Source organism: Xyrauchen texanus, chromosome 13 (genome assembly GCF_025860055.1).
Source record: "Xyrauchen texanus isolate HMW12.3.18 chromosome 13, RBS_HiC_50CHRs, whole genome shotgun sequence".
NCBI classification, from domain to species: domain Eukaryota; kingdom Metazoa; phylum Chordata; class Actinopteri; order Cypriniformes; family Catostomidae; genus Xyrauchen; species Xyrauchen texanus.
The window spans coordinates 26,115,790-26,135,039 of record NC_068288.1 but is presented as its reverse complement, the minus strand read 5'-3'; the positions used below and the strand labels follow the sequence as shown (position 1 = coordinate 26,135,039).

Here is a 19,250-nt window from a genome sequence, read left to right as displayed (position 1 = left end):
TTCTTAAGCATCTGGGAAATGCCAAGAGCATGCCAACCACAGGGGAGCCTAAAAGGTCATTTCCTTTTTTAGATCCATATGAGATCTTTTAGGATGACTTCACATCCTAAAAAAAAAATCTCCATTTAAAAAAAGATACTTTGTTTTCTATTTATGAGACTTACAGTAACTAGTCAATTATGAGTCAATTATAACACATGGCTCTATTTACCATAGTATGGACCACTAGGCAAAATTAGAGTAAATCAAATGTGATAAAGAAATTAGTGATTGTGTTTTATTCATGCATTCTATTTAACACAACTTGGGATCTCAGTCAGAAATGGTAGAAAAAAAACTGACACAATAATCGCTGCAAAACGCAACAATAAATGCATGCAAGAAGGATCTTGACACTTGAGTCTCAATCATAATGTTTGTACTTCAAACCCAAAGCCAGAGTGCATTACGCATATATTTATATACACGCTCTGCGACTTGACCGCACAACATCTCATGATCATGCCGATGTGTCAGTATGTCAATCCCCAGTCTCACAAACCCCAAACACTACATTTTAATTAATCCCCCAATTCAATGCGTCTGCATCATTAAATCTCCACATTAACTAAACAAATGTCGCATCTATTACTTATTAATCCAACGACAAAGACTAATTTTAATGCACAGAGGCACAAAGGCATCATAATGCTGTTTTGCAGCTTAGGGTGGGTCGCTCCGGCATCCCAAAGGATGGAGCTCAAAACCTAGTGAGATACCTACCTCGGAAGCATTTTGAAAGCACATTTGACGCTCAAGTATGCTGTTTAGGTAGGCAGCTCACTAGGTATTGAGACAGAGCGTATACCTAAACGTCTGCTCCAGCTAACTCAACGCCTAGGCCTTATTTGGGAAGGACTGGCACACTCGCCAACTGCATCAGGCAGCAGACAGTGAATGAGTGCACGGCTCGTGGTGAACAAATGTATCAGCGAAATGAAGTTTTGGTTTTAAATGTGTAAGATTTTCTTACCTGCTGATTTTCTGGGCAAAGGCGCGGCGCTCAGCCATGACTGCGGCCGCTCTGTGCTCGAAGAACTCCAGCGCTCCAGCAGCGATGTTCCGTCCGCACCCGTATTCCGACATGTCCCGCCCCCTGCGGCAGGAGAAAATAATGGGCAAGAGAAGACGTCTGTGATTGGACGGTTGAGAAGTCGTTCATAAAGCTGTAGTAACCATAACAGGTGAGCAGGAAAGGGGCGGGACGTGTCGGAATATGGGTACGGCAAAAACAAACGACCCAACCGCACATGAAAGAAGAACGTACCGTAAAACTTGAAAAATAAACGCATATTATCTTCTACGCCTCTAATGTCGCTCATCCACATAACAACTGCTGCTAATTTTCAGCCATTATTATTAAAATAGTGAAAAGCTGATATGCTTAAAGTGTTATTTCTCTCTATTTTGTTACAGTTATTGTGATTTTTAGAAACACAAACGTTTTATGGGAACTCAGACAGTACTTTACAGTCTTTTGGAGTTGGGATTGTGGGTTGGAGTCTTCCCAACGTGATTCATATCCTGTGTGCACAATAGAGGGCTCTTTTACAGGAAATTATCAGTGTAGCCACAAGTGTGAAATGCATCCGTTTCCACTTTCATAAACCATATGGGATCTGGAGGCATTGGCATTTCCATTACTTAAAATCACATCATGGTTATGTGATAGTGGGTGGCGGCACCTAACGCTTCTGCTTATGAATAATAATGTGACTATTAAAAAAAACAAAAGATTGCCTATAAATGTAAAGAAAATAATATAATACTTAAAAAATTCAAAATGCTATTTTCGTTGTATTTATTATTTCGTTAAATCGGTCTTTAATTGACCAAAACAATTTTTACTAGAAAATCCACTAGGGACACAATGGTATCATAATAGTAAAAGTTATCTGTCTAAAGTCGAAATCTCAACAAGACATGCGTCTCATAATCCGCCCAGCAGGACATTTCTGAAATACCGCGAGACTGCAAGATATCGCCACTTCCTCAAAATGTAAACAGAAGTGAACTGCTAGTTTGTCAACATAAGATATGTGAGCAGGTACGTTTTAAACTACATATGTGTTTTGTTTTGTTTATTTTACTAAGAATTTCCCGCTTGTTTTCATTTCCGTTTATTATAGGTAACGTTTAGAAGTGTGATCAAGTTTACTGATTAATTAGCATGCTAGTCAGCCAACAACAAACTGAGCTGTATTTATGTTTGTGCTAATGTAACTGTATTCTGACCAATGCAGATATCATTTTATTTAAACGTTTAATCTATCACTTAAAAACGCGAATGATTTAAGATAATAATAAAATAAGCGAGTGAGCAAATTAAAGGAATATTCCGGGTTCAATTCAAGTTAAGCTCGATCAACAGCATTTGTGGCATAAAACAGATGACCACCAAACTGACTTCGACTTTTCCATAAACGTTAAAATACTCACTGTTTCAAAATTATAGCTACAAGACCGTAACAGTTAAAGGACGGGCAAGGAGGAGGCAGGAACTGGATGAAAAGTCAACAAAACGGTTTAATAATATAAATGAACTTAAAACAACATAAAACATAAACTTACAAACACACATGCAGCATGACCCTGTGTCTCTCTCTGGAACCAGGGTCTGCTGCCCCCTCTATCTCACTCTGGCTGTGCACCCTCATGGCCAGGCTAAGCCCACCTTGTTACAAAGACATAAACAATATGCGTATTAACCTGATTTTAGTATGATAAAATCACTTTTAAAATACCTTTTATGTGAAAATTTGTTGCTGATTTTGCAACTTTGTTGCCATGACAAACAAACAAACCCTAAACCATAAAACGACTGTAAAATGATTATTTTAACAACTTTAAAGCTCAAATAATACATGAGATTTAACTAGGGTTGTCTATTTAATGTGTTCATTCAGTGCGATACATTTTACAAAAAATAACGCTTAAAAAAATTAACGTAAACCATAATTAGGAAAAGTCCTGAGAAATGCAAGCTTGTAGTACCACCTGTTTACTCCAGAGGGCAGTAAGTGAAATTTCAGCTGTATGAGCAACACACAGTTTATACGGTGAAGAAAACAACCTTCAGCAGCAACAACAGAAAGTTGTGTTACATTCTTGAGTTTAAAACACTTGGCGCTCCTTCAATGTGAATTAAGAGATCTGAGTATTAAACTATATTTACCTTGACACAGTGACCTAAACATTTTATGATTATGATGCAACACACCCGAGACGCTATGAGATTTGGAAGTTACCCATAAATATTTAATCACGAATAAAATCAAAGAAATTTCCTTCAAACTTATTTATAAGTACTACCGCACAAATTATTTTCTTGTAGAGAGATTTAATTGTCATGTCGATATATTCTGTACATTTTGTTGTCTGCAGGCGGAATTTTTTTTTTTCATTTATTTTAGTTGTGTCCCTAATCGACATGTTTTTGGTCTGATTTCTGCAAGATTGTTAGAGATCATATTATTCCTAGCTTTCAACTTTGTTTTGAAAATGTTTTATTCTTTTTTTTTTTGTTTTGTTTTTGCTATGACATGTCTCTTCATAAGGAATATTATTTGATTAATGTTCTGCTTTTGTTGGCAAAGTTTAGTATTCATAAATGTAAGTATGGTGGATATAAACCATTAGATTACATTTTTAATTCAGAGGTTCAGAAATACCTATGAACAATTTCCAATTTGAGTAACAAGAAAGCTGTAAAGTGTATTGAAATATGTAAACAATATGATATATTTTTTAAACTGTTTATTTATTTTCCTTTTTGTTGTTGTTTGTTTTAATATACCTCTTGGCTCTAAAAGTTTTGTAAGCATTAAAAAAAAAATGTCTGTCACAGGTGTAGATTGACGGGCTCTTAAACAAGCACTCATAATAAATCTCCAACTGATTGACAAATTCACTTGTGAAATGGATTGCTGTGAACTGTATGCCAATGATTGACTCATGTTCAATAATATGGTAGTAAACAATACATTGTATTCTAAAGCCGCTTTTTGTTTGTCCTTATCAATGATTAACTCTTCTGCCACAAGAATGTAATGCATTTTAATTATCTGAATATTTTTTATATATATATATATATATATATAGATAGATAGATAGATAATTAAAATTAATATTTAAAGATAACTATGTATAATTATATATTATATAAATATGTATAATCATTATATATTGAATTATTGTTTTATGAGGGGCTTTCTCAGCAAATATTTGTATATGCGATAAATCGTGATTAATTAATCGGGACACCATGTAATTCATTCGATTAAAATTTTTAAGCGATTGACAGCCCTAGTTTTAACAGATGAATTAATGTGCTTTGATAAAATTATTGGTTTCAAATTTCTGCCTTTTTAAACCTCCAATAATTGGCTCCTTTCACTTCCATTGTAAGTGCCACACTGTAACCTCGATTTTGTATTTTTCAAAGAAAAGTACGGACGAGTCAAAATAATTTTTTGAGTTTATAAACATTATGCCAAAAATGCTGTAGACTGACCTTAACCTGTATTGACCCCGGAATATTCCTTTTAATGTCATCTTTCCAGGAGAATATAACTTGTTTTGGTCATATTAAAAACACTTCGGAGAAACTCCAGCATTTGTGCTGAGATGGGTTCTGCTCCGTGGCTGATGGAATGGATACTAAAGGGACTGACGAGGTGGAGAAGCTGAAGTCCAAGTTCATGTCAGCATGGCACAATGTGAAATACAGTATGTAATGACATATCTCGCATGTGTGTCACTGTTAGGATGTTAGTTTTTCTTTCATCTGATAAGTCTTTAACACTGCAAATCTCTATAATTTTTTTCTCACTAAATTCCTGTCTTTAATTTGTTCAGTTATGCTTGCACATCAATAAACGTGAATGTTTGTTTAATCCTTATAGGTTGGGCTCTTAAAACAAAAACTGCATTCAGCCGTAATTCTCCTGTTTTCTTGTTAGGGAAATGCTACCATTTCAAGGCTGTGGGTAAGAGAGTCATTTTACACACAAAATTTGCTCTGATGGCATAACCTGTTTTCATTTACTACATTTCTTTAGGCTGTTTTAAAATGAACATTGCTGTTTTAAGTTCTCATACACCAATATTCTTAACTGTTGTTCTCAGATGACGAAAGCCCTACGGAGAGTTGTACTGCTGATGCATTAGACGACAATGTTGTCATGGGCAACGTTGATGGATTTCGAAGGGATTTCACCTCACGAGTGTGGCTGACCTATCGAGAAGAATTTCCCGCCCTTCCTGGCTCCACCCTCACTTCAGACTGTGGGTGGGGTTGTACACTTCGGGCAGGGCAGATGATATTAGCCCAGGGTCTCTTGCTTCACATCTTGGGTAGAGGTGAGATTGATTGAATTTTGACCCACTTTTTTCACCTTTTCTGTGTAGATTGCGGGGGTAATTTATAATAGGTCAAATCAAATGAAAAAACATGTTGGAGATTTATAGAATGTTATGAATAACCAGGGTTATTGGTAATTAGGAGGTATATACCAGGGTTATTGGAAATTAGGAGGTGTTTGTTTCTTAAATGTATTGTGCCACAGTTTTGGAACTGAAGGGGATGAATGATTTTTTTGGCTGTGCACATGAATGGTAAATGGTCTGCACTTATATAGCCCTTTTTTTAACCTTAGCGGTTTTCAAAGTGCTTTACATTGTGACTCATTCACCCATTCCCACACACACACACACACACACACCAACGATGGCAGAGCTGCCATGCAAGGCACTAGCCTGCCATTGGGAGCAACTTGGGGATCAGTTTCTTGCCCAAGGACACTTCGGCATGTGGAGTCATGTGGGCCGGTAATCCATGAAGACATTGAGAGACTGAAAGTATAATCCTGTTTTAATTTTTCCATTGCAGAGGTTGGCTATTTCAGTATCATAGGTTGTCACTTTCTAAAGAATGAGTTCTCATGATTGACTGAGGGCAGTTTTTTGCAGTAAGGTGAATGGACCCTGGCATTTGCCAATTTAATACCATCATTCAAAAACAACATTGAAGCGTCATCCAGTGCCCATGTCTATAATGAAATGTCATTATAGAAATATCTGTCTATAAAGAGGCAAATGGCTAATAAAACATACTTATTGGCCAATAACAGGCCTTGACACTTTCCAAAGTCATTACCTAAGGACCCCACAGCCAGGCCAGCACCTTTATGACCCTCGGCACTCCTGCCCCCACCATTTCAGACACCCACCCTGTTTGCGAGGATAAAATGTTGTAAAAGTGAAATACGTACTTCATTGAATATTGTAATTGAACTTTCGTTCGTAGAGCACTAGCCCCACTGCTTCATTAAAAGTCCATTTTAAATACGTCTGGGAAGTAGCTCAGAGAAATTTAGGGCAAACTTTCAGGTCTTCTAAAATACATCTGTTCCAGTATTTCTTAGTGCACTGAATATACTGTAATGTTTGAGCTCATTAACAAATTAAGATTTTAACTAATTGGTGTGTGCATAATTAAAGCTGATTTTAAACTATATAAGCAAAACTATACAGACCTCTCAAGAAATATGCATATGCGTTAGTCCTTTAAAGCACAAAGATATTGTGCACAAACTAACCTCAAACATGTTTTTTGAACATTTGAAGTGTGATCGGTTAAATTATTGCCAACTGACAAGATTTAAAAAATATCTTAACATTATCAGAAAATTTCCTAACCCTTCATAACTTTTGAAGCTAAATGGCTGTTACTGGTAGTAAAACCATAAATTCATCAAGTAACAGTAGTGCCCCATTTACAAATGTGATAACTTTGCTTATCCAAACACAAAGCTGCAGTGCATTTTGAATGATTGTGTTCAGCCTGGTCTCATGAAATTTAATTGCTTTCCAATTTCCAAGTGAAATGTCCAGCGGGGACACAAAACCGAGCAAAATGAGGTTGTAATCAGATGAGGTTTTTAATGTGAATTTTAGATGGAGGTTTAATAGTATGCCAGATTACCAATCCAGCCCTGATTTGTAAACATGTATTCACCAAACTGTTTTGTTAAGGATTCACAGTTTGGTACCCCCTTCAACTGAACAATTCCAGTCATTACATTTATAAAATGTAATATTTAAAAGTCTGGTTTTCCACCGTTGAAAGTTTCCACTGAACTTGTATAGCAGAATATGGTGTAACACCGCTGCCGCTGTTTTACTCTTGTCTCGGCAGGTGTAAATGCTTCTTGTTTTACAATCTGCCAATAATTGACTGGCAGTATTAAAATAGTCAGTATTTTACTGATACTAAACATACTGGGGCTGGTTGCACCAGCTATACATATGTTACAACTTAGCCTAGTTGTGGCGCAAATGGGCACTAAGTCACAATTTACGCACTTGTAAAATTTTTAGCATTGCACCATTAAACTTAGGTAGGATGTAACCCTTCTTATAAACCAAATATTTAAGGCAGACTCCGACCAGGAGTAGCTGATGGAATAAAAAATATTCATTTAATGACATCAATGAGCTCATGTTTTTCATGACATACATTTCAACATACATTATGGTGTTGGCATTTACACTCATTTACATTTACGAGAGATAGAAAAAACTTATTTTTAAACAGTTCTTCAGCATGAAACCGATCGAACTGTGCCATTTTCAGGATACGTCGCCCTGTGTCAAATTTCAACATATATGAAATACACTCATCTAAAGGATTATTAGGAACACCTGTTCAATTTCTCATTAGTTCAATTATCTAATCAACCAATCACATGGCAGTTGCTTCAATGCATTTAGTGGTGTGTCCTGGTCAAGACAAACTCCTGAACTCCAAACTGAATGTCAGAATGGGAAAGAAAGGTGATTTAAGCAATTTTGAGCGTGGCATGGTTGTTGGTGCCAGACGGGCCGGTCTGAGTATTTCACAATCTGCTCAGTTACTGGGATTTTCACGCACAACCATTTCTAGGGTTTACAAAGAATGGTGTGATAAGGGAAAAACATCCAGTATGCGGCAGTCCTGTGGGCGAAAATGCCTTGTTGATGCTAGAGGTCAGAGGAGAATGGGCCGGCTGATTCAAGCTGATAGAAGAGCAACTTTGCCTGAAATAACCACTCGTTACAACTGAGGTATGCAGCAAAGCATTTGTGAAGCCACAACACGCACAACCTTGAGGCGGATGGGCTACAACAGCAGAAGACCCCACCGGGTACCACTCATCTCCACTACAAATAGGAAAAAGAGGCTACAATTTGCAAGAGCTCACCAAAATTGGACAGTTGAAGACTGGAAAAATGTTGCCTGGTCTGATGAGTCTCGATTTCTGTTGAGACATTCAGATGGTAGAGTCAGAATTTGGCGTAAACAGAAGGAGAACATGGATCCATCATGCGTGGTGGTGGTGTAATGGTGTGGGGGATGTTTTCTTGGTACACTTTAGGCCCCTTAGTGCCAATTGGGCATCGTTTAAATGCCACGGCCTACCTGAGCATTGTTTCTGACCATGTCCATCCCTTTATGGCCACCATGTACCCATCCTCTGATGGCTACTTCCAGCAGGATAATGCACCATGTCACAAAGCTCGAATCATTTCAAATTGGTTTCTTGAACATGACAATGAGTTCACTGTACTAAAATGGCCCCCACAGTCACCAGATCTCAACCCAATAGAGCATCTTTGGGATGTGGTGGAACGGGAGCTTCGTGCCCTGGATGTGCATCCCACAAATCTCCATCAACTGCAAGATGCTATCCTATCAATATGGGCCAACATTTCTAAAGAATGCTTTCAGCACCTTGTTGAATCAATGCCACGTAGAATTAAGGCAGTTCTGAATCCCATATTGGTCGGGCTCTACCCTAAACCTAACCAATATTGTCTGAAAGATAAATTAGTTTTACAAAACTGACATCCTTAACCTTAACTACCCCTAATCTTAACTGATGTTGTTTTAAAATGCAAATGTGAAATTAATAAAAAAACACACATTTACTGAAGTAACCGTGTCACTTCGTATCACTTATATGCCACTTTTACTTTTGTGCGTCTTTGGCTGGACGCAATCCATGGTCGTTGAGTCCAAAATCCAATGCTCAATCAAGTGAGCTAACAAGCAATCTAATAGTGTAGGAATATGTGTGTATATGTAGGTGGGTCTGTGATACAAGTTTTAAAATGTATGGGTTTTTCTAATCATGCGTTAAAGTAAAAGTGTTCTGATATAACATAGCATAGTGGTATAGTATAGTGGTAAAAAAAAAGTTTTTATAAAGACATAACCAGCAATTGTACTTGTGATTTGTGTGACAATTAATAAAATGCACAGTTGTTGTTATGCCTCTAGTGTTCATTTGACCAGGAAACTGCAGCGAAAAATGGCACATAAAAGTCGGTTAGCAAAAATGTATATAAAGTAGTGTTGATTCTATGAGACAAGGTTGCAGCTTTTTCTTGAATTACATGTCATTTTAAATCTGTCGGATCGTCTCTGATCAAATAAACCATGGATTGTTAATTTTATAGATATATAAAATGTATATATATTTATATTACTGTTGCATAGTGAGGAAGGATGTCTTCAAAAATAAATTGTTTGAATGTTTTCACTTAATATCATACAAAGTCCAGTAAACATAAAAAAAAAAGCTAAATCAATATTTGGTGTGAACACCTTTTCCTTTAAAACAGCACCAATTCTCCTAAGTACATCTGGACACAGTTTTTCTTGGTTGTTGGCAGATAGGATGTTCCAAGTTTTTTGGAAAATTCACCACAATTCATCTATTTAGGCTGTCTCATTTGCTTCTGTCTCTTTATGTAATCTCAGACTGACACAATGTTCAGTGGGGGGCTCTGTGAGGGCCATGACATTTGTTGCAGGGCTCTCTGTTCTTCTATTCTAATCATTTCTATTTGCAAAAGTAATGTTTGTGTGTCTAACATTTATATTTCCTATTGACACACTAAAGCTGAAGATATAAATAGCCATCTTAAGACAAATGCTTTTGTGAAACATCTTATGAGCTTAAGACTTTTGCACAGTACTGTACCGTATATGGTCATAAATCTTTAAAATTCTTTGTCACCAGACTGGACCTGGGCAGAGGCACTGACCTTGGAGCCCCTGGATACAGAGACATGGACCAACAGTGCAGCACGGAAACTGGTGGCTACATTAGAGGCCTCTGTTCAGGGAGAAAGAGCACAGGTCACCCAGCCTCTCTGCCCTGCTCATGGAGGAGCTGAGAAGGCTGACTCCTACCTGAAAAAGGCATGATATTTGTTTGCTAAGAATGAGATTATTTAAGTAATGTTTACTGTTGAAAGTTGTTTGGAGGAAAAGATTTTTGTTGACAAATGAGGTTGTCTCAGTTCAAAAAAATGAGAAACATGTATTGAGTTCATAGAAATTTAATATTGTGTTCATATTGGTTAAAAATGTTTATAGTATTTTCTGCAAAACAATTTTATATATATATATATATATATATATATATATAAAAAATGTCTACTGGTGTCAAGTACAAAGTATTAAAGGGATAGTTCACCCAAAAAAGAAAATTATCTCATCATTTTCTCACCCTAATGCCATCCCAGATGTGTATGTCTTTATTTGTATTCTGTAGAAGAAAGAAAGGTTTTTAGAAGAATATCTCAGCTCTTGGGTTCCTCACAATGCAAGTGAATGGTGGCCAGAACTCAGAAGGTCCAGATATCACATAAAGCCAACATAAAAGTAATCCATTTGACTCTTAATCAATGTCTTAATTAATTTTAATCAATGTCTCTGAAGCATTACAATCAGTTTAGGGTGAGAACAGTCCAAAATGTTACTCCTTTTCACTGTACATCTTGCCATTGCTTCAATTACGAGCTTTAAATCACAATCTCCAAGGAGACTGCGGTCAAGATTTATAGCTGATTGGATCGCTTCAAAAAACATTGATTAAACTTTTATCATGGCTTTATGTGATATTTGGACCTTCAGAGTTCTGGCCACCATTCACATGCATTGTATAGACCTGAAATAATCTTCTAAAAAATCTTTGTTTGTGTTCTGCAAAAGAAAGTCATACATATATGTGATGGCATGAGAATTAGTAAATTATGAGAGAATTTTAATTTTTAGGTGAACTCTTCATTTAAAATTACTTTCTTTGCAACTTTAATACATTTGACTGTACACAACTTATTTCAAAAACTGTTTTGAAGCATATTTTGCTAGGTAAAAATAGTTTTACAAATATCAAGTCACTAATATCAAGAGGTTTCCTTAGGGTTACTACATTTGATCCTGACCAAGTCTGTATATTAACAAAAATATCAAAAACTTCACACACATTCATGAGGATCTAATTGGGTCTTCTTTGTTTTATGGTTTTCTTGTCACATTACAACAACATGTTTTTTTTAGAAATACTTTAGTAATAGAAGATAATTCCAAAATGCTGGTTGAACATTTTTTTCTTACGAATTAATACTTTTTTTTTAATGTCTCCGGATGGTTGTAACGTTTCATTTATTTGTTTACTTTAAGGCCCATGATAACTATTAAAATGACTTTGAACTCAGAAATTGAAAACCTGTTCATAATAGTATAGGTGTATTCAAGTAATTGTTTTGTGTGAATTGCATGTTTTTACAACTTAATAGATCTGGACACAAAAAAAGGTTTAAGGGTCAATACCCATTAATATCTCTTTTAAAGTTCTTGGATTAGTTTTTTTAGAGTGAGATTTTTTTTTTCTTTTCTTTTTCTTCAATACCAAACCAACAAACAAAATTGAATTTTACGTAAGATAACTTATAATAATTGTAGCTGAATCATTTTATAGTTGGAGTTAAAAGATCACAGTTAGTGTGAACTCTTTTTGTATCACTTGACAGTGAGAGAGACAAATGACCCGGTTTTGACCTCTGTTATTGATTGTCTGCAGTGTACAGTGATGATGTTATTGATAGCCATTCAGGCCAGATGGACAGCCACAGTGATCCTCATGGACTCAATACTGGAGTTGCTCCTGATAGTAGGGCTGTCATCATCCTTATTCCCGTGAGACTGGGTGGAGAGAAAATCAACCTAGAATACTTCAGTTTTGTCAAGGTGAGACTTTTTTATTTTTTGTCTAGAACTGCTCTAAAAACACAAAATCCTCATTTTGTTAAATATAAAAAAAAAAAAAAATGTGTTTTTTTATCTTAATGTATATTTTCTATTTTTTCTGTCGAAAACAGACCATATGATGACAAAGAGAGAAATATTTGTTAAAGATGTGGCGGTTGACCTAAAACAGTGATCTTAACTGCTCTCTTTCTCCCAGAGCATATTAAACGTAGAGTACTGTATCGGCATCATTGGTGGAAAGCCTAAACAGGCCTACTATTTTGTCGGATTTCAAGGTTAGTCTTTTATTCAGAAGTCTTTTAAATACTCTGTGATGGTTAAAAAATAGACAAAGTAAATCAATGCATACACATAGAAGGCCAGCACCATCAGGGAATCTTATTTTATTTTTCCCAAACCCATAAAAATGCTACACCATTCATCATGCAAGGATATCCCAAGTAGCAGGCATTCTACATTTCCATAAACAACTTGCATTGATTTCAGAGCTATCCAGTGGCCCCACTCTCCATCACCTTCAGCAGCCAGTGGAAACCTTCAGTTGTACATATTGGTAGTCAATATTTACCTATTTACATTTTAGCAATTTGAAATACACTCCACGATGATGTCTAAATGACAAGCAATACATTCTCCTTGCCGGCTCAGCCTGCTGCATGCATTTATCATATGCAAATTATGTCATATAATTGCATGTTTATAAAAGTAATTTCTCCACACCAAAATTAAATGACAGCTCCCTTTGTGGCATAACAAATGTGCTTGTACAACTGGATTTGATTTTACTGAGTTTAATCCATCCAAGTTTAAGAAGGACTAAGAAAAAAATACTTGAGTTTGATTGTTAGAAGCCCAACTGAGGTGGGTGACTTTGAGCTGCTCTGCATAGAAATAGGGCAAGGATATGCATTAAAATAATCACTGTGTTTTTTTGAATAACTTGTCTTTTGTTTTGTCCTTGCAGATGACAGCTTGATTTACATGGACCCTCATTACTGTCAGTCTTTTGTGGATGTCAGCACAAGCGATTTCCCTCTGCAGGTAATGTGGAATTACAAAAAGCTGACTCCCGCACAGTGATGTAAATTTAATAGTTTCTGTACTTAAGGGTATGAATATGAAAGTAGTCCTCTGCACTCAATTACTGAACACTAGAGAGTTGCTCGTTGTTCTGTACTTTGTATGAGCGCCAACATATTTTATATAGCTCCAACAATTTTACATTTCAGCATCATAACTTATTTTTACGCTTATTTTTGTGAGCTCTAAGAAGGGGCCTGACAAAAGACAGAAATATTGTGCCATACTTTTTTCTCAGTTGTCTAAGCCATTCAGATCTCAGGCAGAATCAAATATTTGTCTAAAACCATATGTCAAAAATTGAAGCCTTTAAAATTGGATTTTTTGGCACGAATACAAAGTACTCATTTTGAACAGAACTGCTCTGATCTGTATTACACACTTATTACACTGTAAATAGATATTAAGAATGGACATTTGTAATGCTTTAGTTGTGTACATGGATTACAAATGGCTTCTTTTGATTCCATTTTAATGGAAATGTTTGATCATTTTGCTTGGTTAAAGTCTTATCATTGCCCATCACCGAAGAAAATGGCTTTCAATAAAATGGACCCAAGCTGTACAATTGGATTCTACTCAAAAAACGTCGAACACTATGAAAGAATTAGCAACGAACTGTCAAAGGTAGGTAAATACAGTTGAAGTCAGAAGTTTACATACACCTTAGCTAAATACATTTCTGACATTTAACCATAGAAAACATTACCTGTCTTGGGTCAGTTAGCATTACTACTTTATTTTAAAAATGTGAAATGTCAGAATAATAGTTGAGAGAATGATTTATTTCAGTTTTTATTCCTTTCATCGCATTCCCAGCGGGTCAGAAGTTTACATACACTTTTAGTATTTGGTAGCTTTGCCTTCAAATTGTTTAACTTGGGTCAAACATTTTGGGTAGCCTTCCACAAGATTCTCACAATATGTGGCTGGAATTTTGGCCCATTCCTCCAGACTGAACTGGTGTATCTGTGTCAGGTTTGTAGGCCTCCTTGCTCTCACAATCTTTTTCAGTTCTGCCCATATTTTCTAGCGGATTGAGGTCAGAGCTTTGTGATGGCCACTCCAATACCTTGACTTTGTTGTCCTTAAGACATTTTGCCACAACTTTGGAGATATCCTTGGGGTTATTGTTCATATGGAAAACCCATGAATTGCAATCGAGCTTTAACTTCTTGGTTGATGTCTTGAGATTTTGCTTCAAAATATCCACATCATTTTCTTTCCTCATGATGCCATCTATTTTATGAAGTGCACAAGTCCCTCCTGCAGCAAAGCACCCCCACAACATGATCCTGCCACCCCCATGCTTCACGGTTGGGATGGTGTTCTTCATCTTGCAAGCCTCACCCTTTTTCCTCCAAACATAACAATGGTCATTATAGCCAAACAGTTCAGGATTTGTTTCATTAGACCAGAGGACATTTCTCTAAAAAGTAAGATATTTGCCCCCATGTGCACTTGAAAACTGTAGTCTGGCTTTTAATGACTGTTTTGGAGCAGTGGCTTCTTCCTTGCTAAGCAGCCTTTCAGGTTATGTCGATATAGGACTTATTTTACTGTGGATATAGATACTTGTCTACCTGTTTCCTCCAGCATCTTCACAAAGTTTGTTGCTGTTGTTCTGGGTTTGATTTGCACTTTTTGCACCAAACTACGCTGATCTTTATGAGACGAAATGTGTCTCCTTCCTGAGCAGTATGATGGCCGCGTGGTCCTATGGTGTTTATACTTGTGTAATATTGTTTATACAGATGAGCGTGGTACCTTCAGGCATTTGGAAATTGCTCCCAAGGATGAACCAGACTTGTGGAGGTCCAAACATTTTTTCTTTTGATTTTCCCATGATGTCAAGCAAAGAGGCACTGAGTTTGAAGGTAGGCCTTAAAATACATCCTCAGGTGCACCTCCAATTGAGTGCACCTCCTATCAGAAGCTAATTGTCTAAAGGCTTGACTTAATTTTCTGGAATGTTCAAATCTGCTTAAAGGCACAATTAACTTCTATATATGTAAACGTCTGACCCACTGGAATCATGAGTCAATTAAAAGTAAAACAATCTGTCTGGAAACAATTGTTGGGAAAATTATGTCATGCACAAAGTAGATGTCCTAAGCAACTTGCCAAAAATATTTTTTGCTAAAATTAAATCTGTGGAGTGGTTAGGTTAAAAAATTAGTTTTAATGACTTCAACCTAAGTGTATGTAAACTTCTGATTTCAACTGTACATCCAAAACCATATTTGCAATGAATGCACTGCTTTTAATAAAACTTGTGTTCCATATTTGTTGTTTTGATTTATGAAGACATGTTAAGTGTTAAATATTTTCTTTTGCTATAACTGAGCCAATTTCTCAATTTACCTTAAGCTGTAACAAGGCAGTTGTTTTAGATTTCTGTCAGCAGGTGGCAGCATTTAACTGTGTAATTATACTTGTTATACTTGGTCACTTCATCCTGTATAGACTACTGTTTGGGGAAAATGTTGTATATTCCTTTGTCATTCTTTTATAATGAGTGAGATGTTTTGTGATTTATTTAAATAATAATTTAATTTATGATTTGAAATCCACATTTTAAGTTGGGTTTGTATCCAACTGTTTTTGTATGGCAGATATTGTAGCCTTCATCGAAAGAGAAATATCCTGCATTCACCTTTATGAAAGGACATGTGAAGGATTATGAGCTTTCCGTTTCTGTAGAAAAGAGAGAATGGCCGTTCGTCAGGGACACAAGGAAAGCCGGGGTGACATCTGGAGGCTTTGTTCTGCTCTGAGAGAAAGCTTTAAACCAAGCCCAAGTGATACACCACAAATCAGGACTACAATTGTAAATCTGGATCTTTCTTGATACAACACTGTGGACCTAAAATATAGGGCCCTGTGCCACCTTGGTCATGCATGTCATTTCAGAAAAGGCCAAATTAAAAGACTTGTTGTGGTGCATGCACTAGCTTCACAAAGTTGGAACACTTGAGTGAAGCTATGTATCAATATTGGTGTCACATTTAGAGCTGTAATATCCCGTATTTGGCTGGTCTATATGTGTTTGAAAGCAAAAGTTAATGTAGATGTTTTGTTTAAAGTCTAGACACTGGAATGCTCCATAACCCTTCACAGATCACAGCTCATAGCCTCTCTCACACAATACTATATGGAAGTTTGGATCCATTTACTGCAAATATTTCAGTGCTTATACATGCATTTTGTAATTCAACAACAAGTTTTCAACTAGAATCACATCATTTCTCTCTGGGTAAATCTAACTTATTTTTTTAATAATGAATCAAATTATAGATGTATTTTCCTTTTTTAAAAGGTACACATAATATTGTGATTTATCAGATGAAGGTTAATTATTACTAACTTGGGTTTTGTTGACTGGAAGGACAATGTGCCTTCAGTGTGGAGTAGAAAACACTGTATCCCTTAAGACAACATACAGAGCCTAAATTAACATGTCATGGTACCTGTTGAAATTATATTTAGCAGTGGCAGCTTGATTAAAATAGGCCTCTCTGCTGCCAGCATTTTAAGAAATATTAAAGTCATTGAGTCCTCAAGTCTACGTAGGGATCACTTTATTATTTACAAATGGTAAAAAGCAGGACATGAATTAGTATGAATCAAATGCATAAATATTTATATTACATTTGTTTTTTAAATTATTATTATAATTTTTTTTTTTATTCGTTATTTAATTGTAGGGACTATTTCAGCAAAATTGTTAACATATAAGAAGATATTGTGCTTTCATTTCCAGATGTTATAAGTAACTTAAAAATGTTTTTAGAAACACCTTGGAATCACAGCACGTGTCATTAAACAGAAATGTAACACTAGCTCTTGCACACAGTGTTCACATATTGTATGTAACTAACCTAGTTTTGTTATCTGCTATTTATGCAGACCTAGTAATTATACTGTTTTAATAATATGGATTTTATAGTAACTTTGAATAAAACAATGTATTTTAGTACCAGTTGCCAAAACCATTTTGCACAATGAACATTTCAGTTGTATAATTTGTTGATTATTAATGCACAATAAATCTAATTGTTGAACAGGCAGTACTCAGTTTACTGTAATTACCAACATGAAAGTTTTTTTCTTGTGTAGCTACATTCTTACATTCTTTAATAAACAGCAAACCTGCTATTGAGTTATTGTGAATCTATTAACCAATTTTCTCCAACAAATGGGCAAAACTTCATGAAAATTACTTGCACTTGCTAACTGCAACCCATTCAACCAAGTGGGAAAAAAAAATCTGTATCTGGCAATTACGCCATTTTCCAGAGGAAAGAAAATATCCTCATTGGACTCAATGTTGCCATGGTTAATTCCTCTGTATCTGTTCCGTTTGAGCAATGCTTGTGCTATTTTCATGTTAAATACAAATTCTTATATTAATAAGGTCATGGCCTGCAATTATGGCCCCTGGTTGGGGGAACAAGTTACCCTTCTGTGGTACAGAGCAGAAGAATCCACTGCCTGTGTTACCAGTGCATGTCATGAAGACAGAAACAGACGAGGACAATAAGCCCATCGTTTTATACTGTTTTCCAGAGCTTGTGTCTGTGATCAGTAATCCATGCTGGGCTGTTTTTAGGAAATAAGGCACGGTGGAGAGAGAAAAAGGGGAAAGTTTGGGACATCAGGGGTGAGGCAACATGCCTGCCTTTCTGTCAGTAACATGAAAGGGCACTTGTGCTGGGAGGCATGGCAACTTTAAGGAGACTTAGTGTTTTGCTCGTATATTTACGATCCTGCTTGTATGAATATTTGATTAATGAGTCATGCTCTCCAGGGTGCAGAATGCTGTATCCCAGCAGCGGCTATATAGCAGACCTCAGTACTCTGCTGCAAATAGAGGCATTGATTCCGGCAGATTCCTTCAAATCTAATCTGCTCTGCCGAGCCAATTCCACAGATGAAAGCAGTGGAATTTTATGAGAGGCTTCGTTTCTGTAGGCAGTTTGGATTGAATAAAGTTTCTCTTTTTGATACCCATTTTGACAAGATAGGATATGACATAAGGGTTTGCTGCAGGCTATAAGGGAGAGGGCATAGCCATTCAAGCTCAATAGACTTACAACAATCAGTTCAGTGTTTATTCCATTTTGCCTACATTTAATTATTTTCATATTTTAAGACCAACTCTTGTTGAAGTCTAAGCAAAATGAGGCCATGCACCTGCTTGTTTTCTGCAGATTTCATCAGGAAACAGATAGCAGCATTTATATATACTGTACTACATACTACTCAAAGTCTTTTAAAGTGTCTTTAAAGTCTGTGTTTAAAGGAATGTTCTGAATTCAATACAAATTAAGCCAGAGACTGTTTAGCACAAGATGGACCACTTGTATTCAAATTAAGGGGAGAAACTGAAACGGCCAATATGGTAGATGTAGATAAGGTAGTCACAGGTAAAAAAGCCAATCACCTTTTAGATACAGTCATTGCCTGTTAGTTAACTTGAGTATGTGCATGCGTGTTAGCTGTACCAGCCTGAAAAATAGTGTTTCGTTTTTCTTGATCTGAGCAAGAGAAGCACAATTTATTATACAATTGTTGTCAGATTTTACTGCTGATTTGAAATGTTATTTGATCGTAATCTTAACAAACCCTTTTGGAGATTTCTGTGTTTTCCCATTCAAGTAGACTGGAGCTGTACATATTTGTATACCATTTGTATAGAAAGAAAATAGCTGCCTGGTAACGTTCTCAAGATGGCCGTCGAGTGGACTGACATAGTGAAACTAAAGGTTGCGTAAGTAAATTTAATCCAATACACTTTTTCATAGTCCGCTAGCTGTTATTTATGGAAAATAAAAAAGTGGATCGGACCGATCCATACAATACTATTGCGCGTGCATGAATTTTGAGGACGGAGCTTCTGAAGGAGCACTGAAGGGAGGGGTGTGTTTGTTTGGCTGTTGATTATCAACAGTCTTTCTCAGGAATCGCTTACTCAACCTTTAAGCTCAATTGACAGCATTTGTGGCATAACGATGATTACCACAGA

At 36.3% G+C, this 19,250-nt stretch overlaps 2 protein-coding genes across 9 annotated transcripts in view; one reads left to right on the top strand and one right to left on the bottom strand.

Annotated features, from left to right (window-relative positions):
* The window catches only part of dock7 (dedicator of cytokinesis 7), an 83,145-nt gene extending 82,041 nt beyond the window's left edge, over positions 1 to 1,104 (bottom strand). For all 8 annotated transcript variants that reach the window (XM_052140268.1, XM_052140269.1, XM_052140270.1 and 5 more), the window contains exon 1: positions 1,013 to 1,104. In XM_052140268.1, the coding sequence (XP_051996228.1) occupies positions 1,013 to 1,050 (38 nt within the window). In that variant the 5' untranslated portion in view covers positions 1,051 to 1,104. The remainder of the gene's footprint in view (positions 1 to 1,012) is intronic.
* A 915-nt stretch (positions 1,105 to 2,019) lies between these two features.
* Positions 2,020 to 17,372, top strand: atg4c (autophagy related 4C, cysteine peptidase). The gene is given in 11 exon segments (XM_052140529.1): positions 2,020 to 2,086; positions 4,602 to 4,767; positions 4,944 to 5,027; positions 5,167 to 5,400; positions 10,107 to 10,288; positions 11,853 to 11,871; positions 11,955 to 12,121; positions 12,339 to 12,417; positions 13,107 to 13,183; positions 13,730 to 13,849; positions 15,838 to 17,372. Coding segments are annotated over 10 exon segments (1,200 nt in total). The 5' UTR covers positions 2,020 to 2,086; positions 4,602 to 4,691; the 3' UTR covers positions 16,000 to 17,372.
* The last annotated feature ends 1,878 nt before the right edge of the window (positions 17,373 to 19,250 follow it).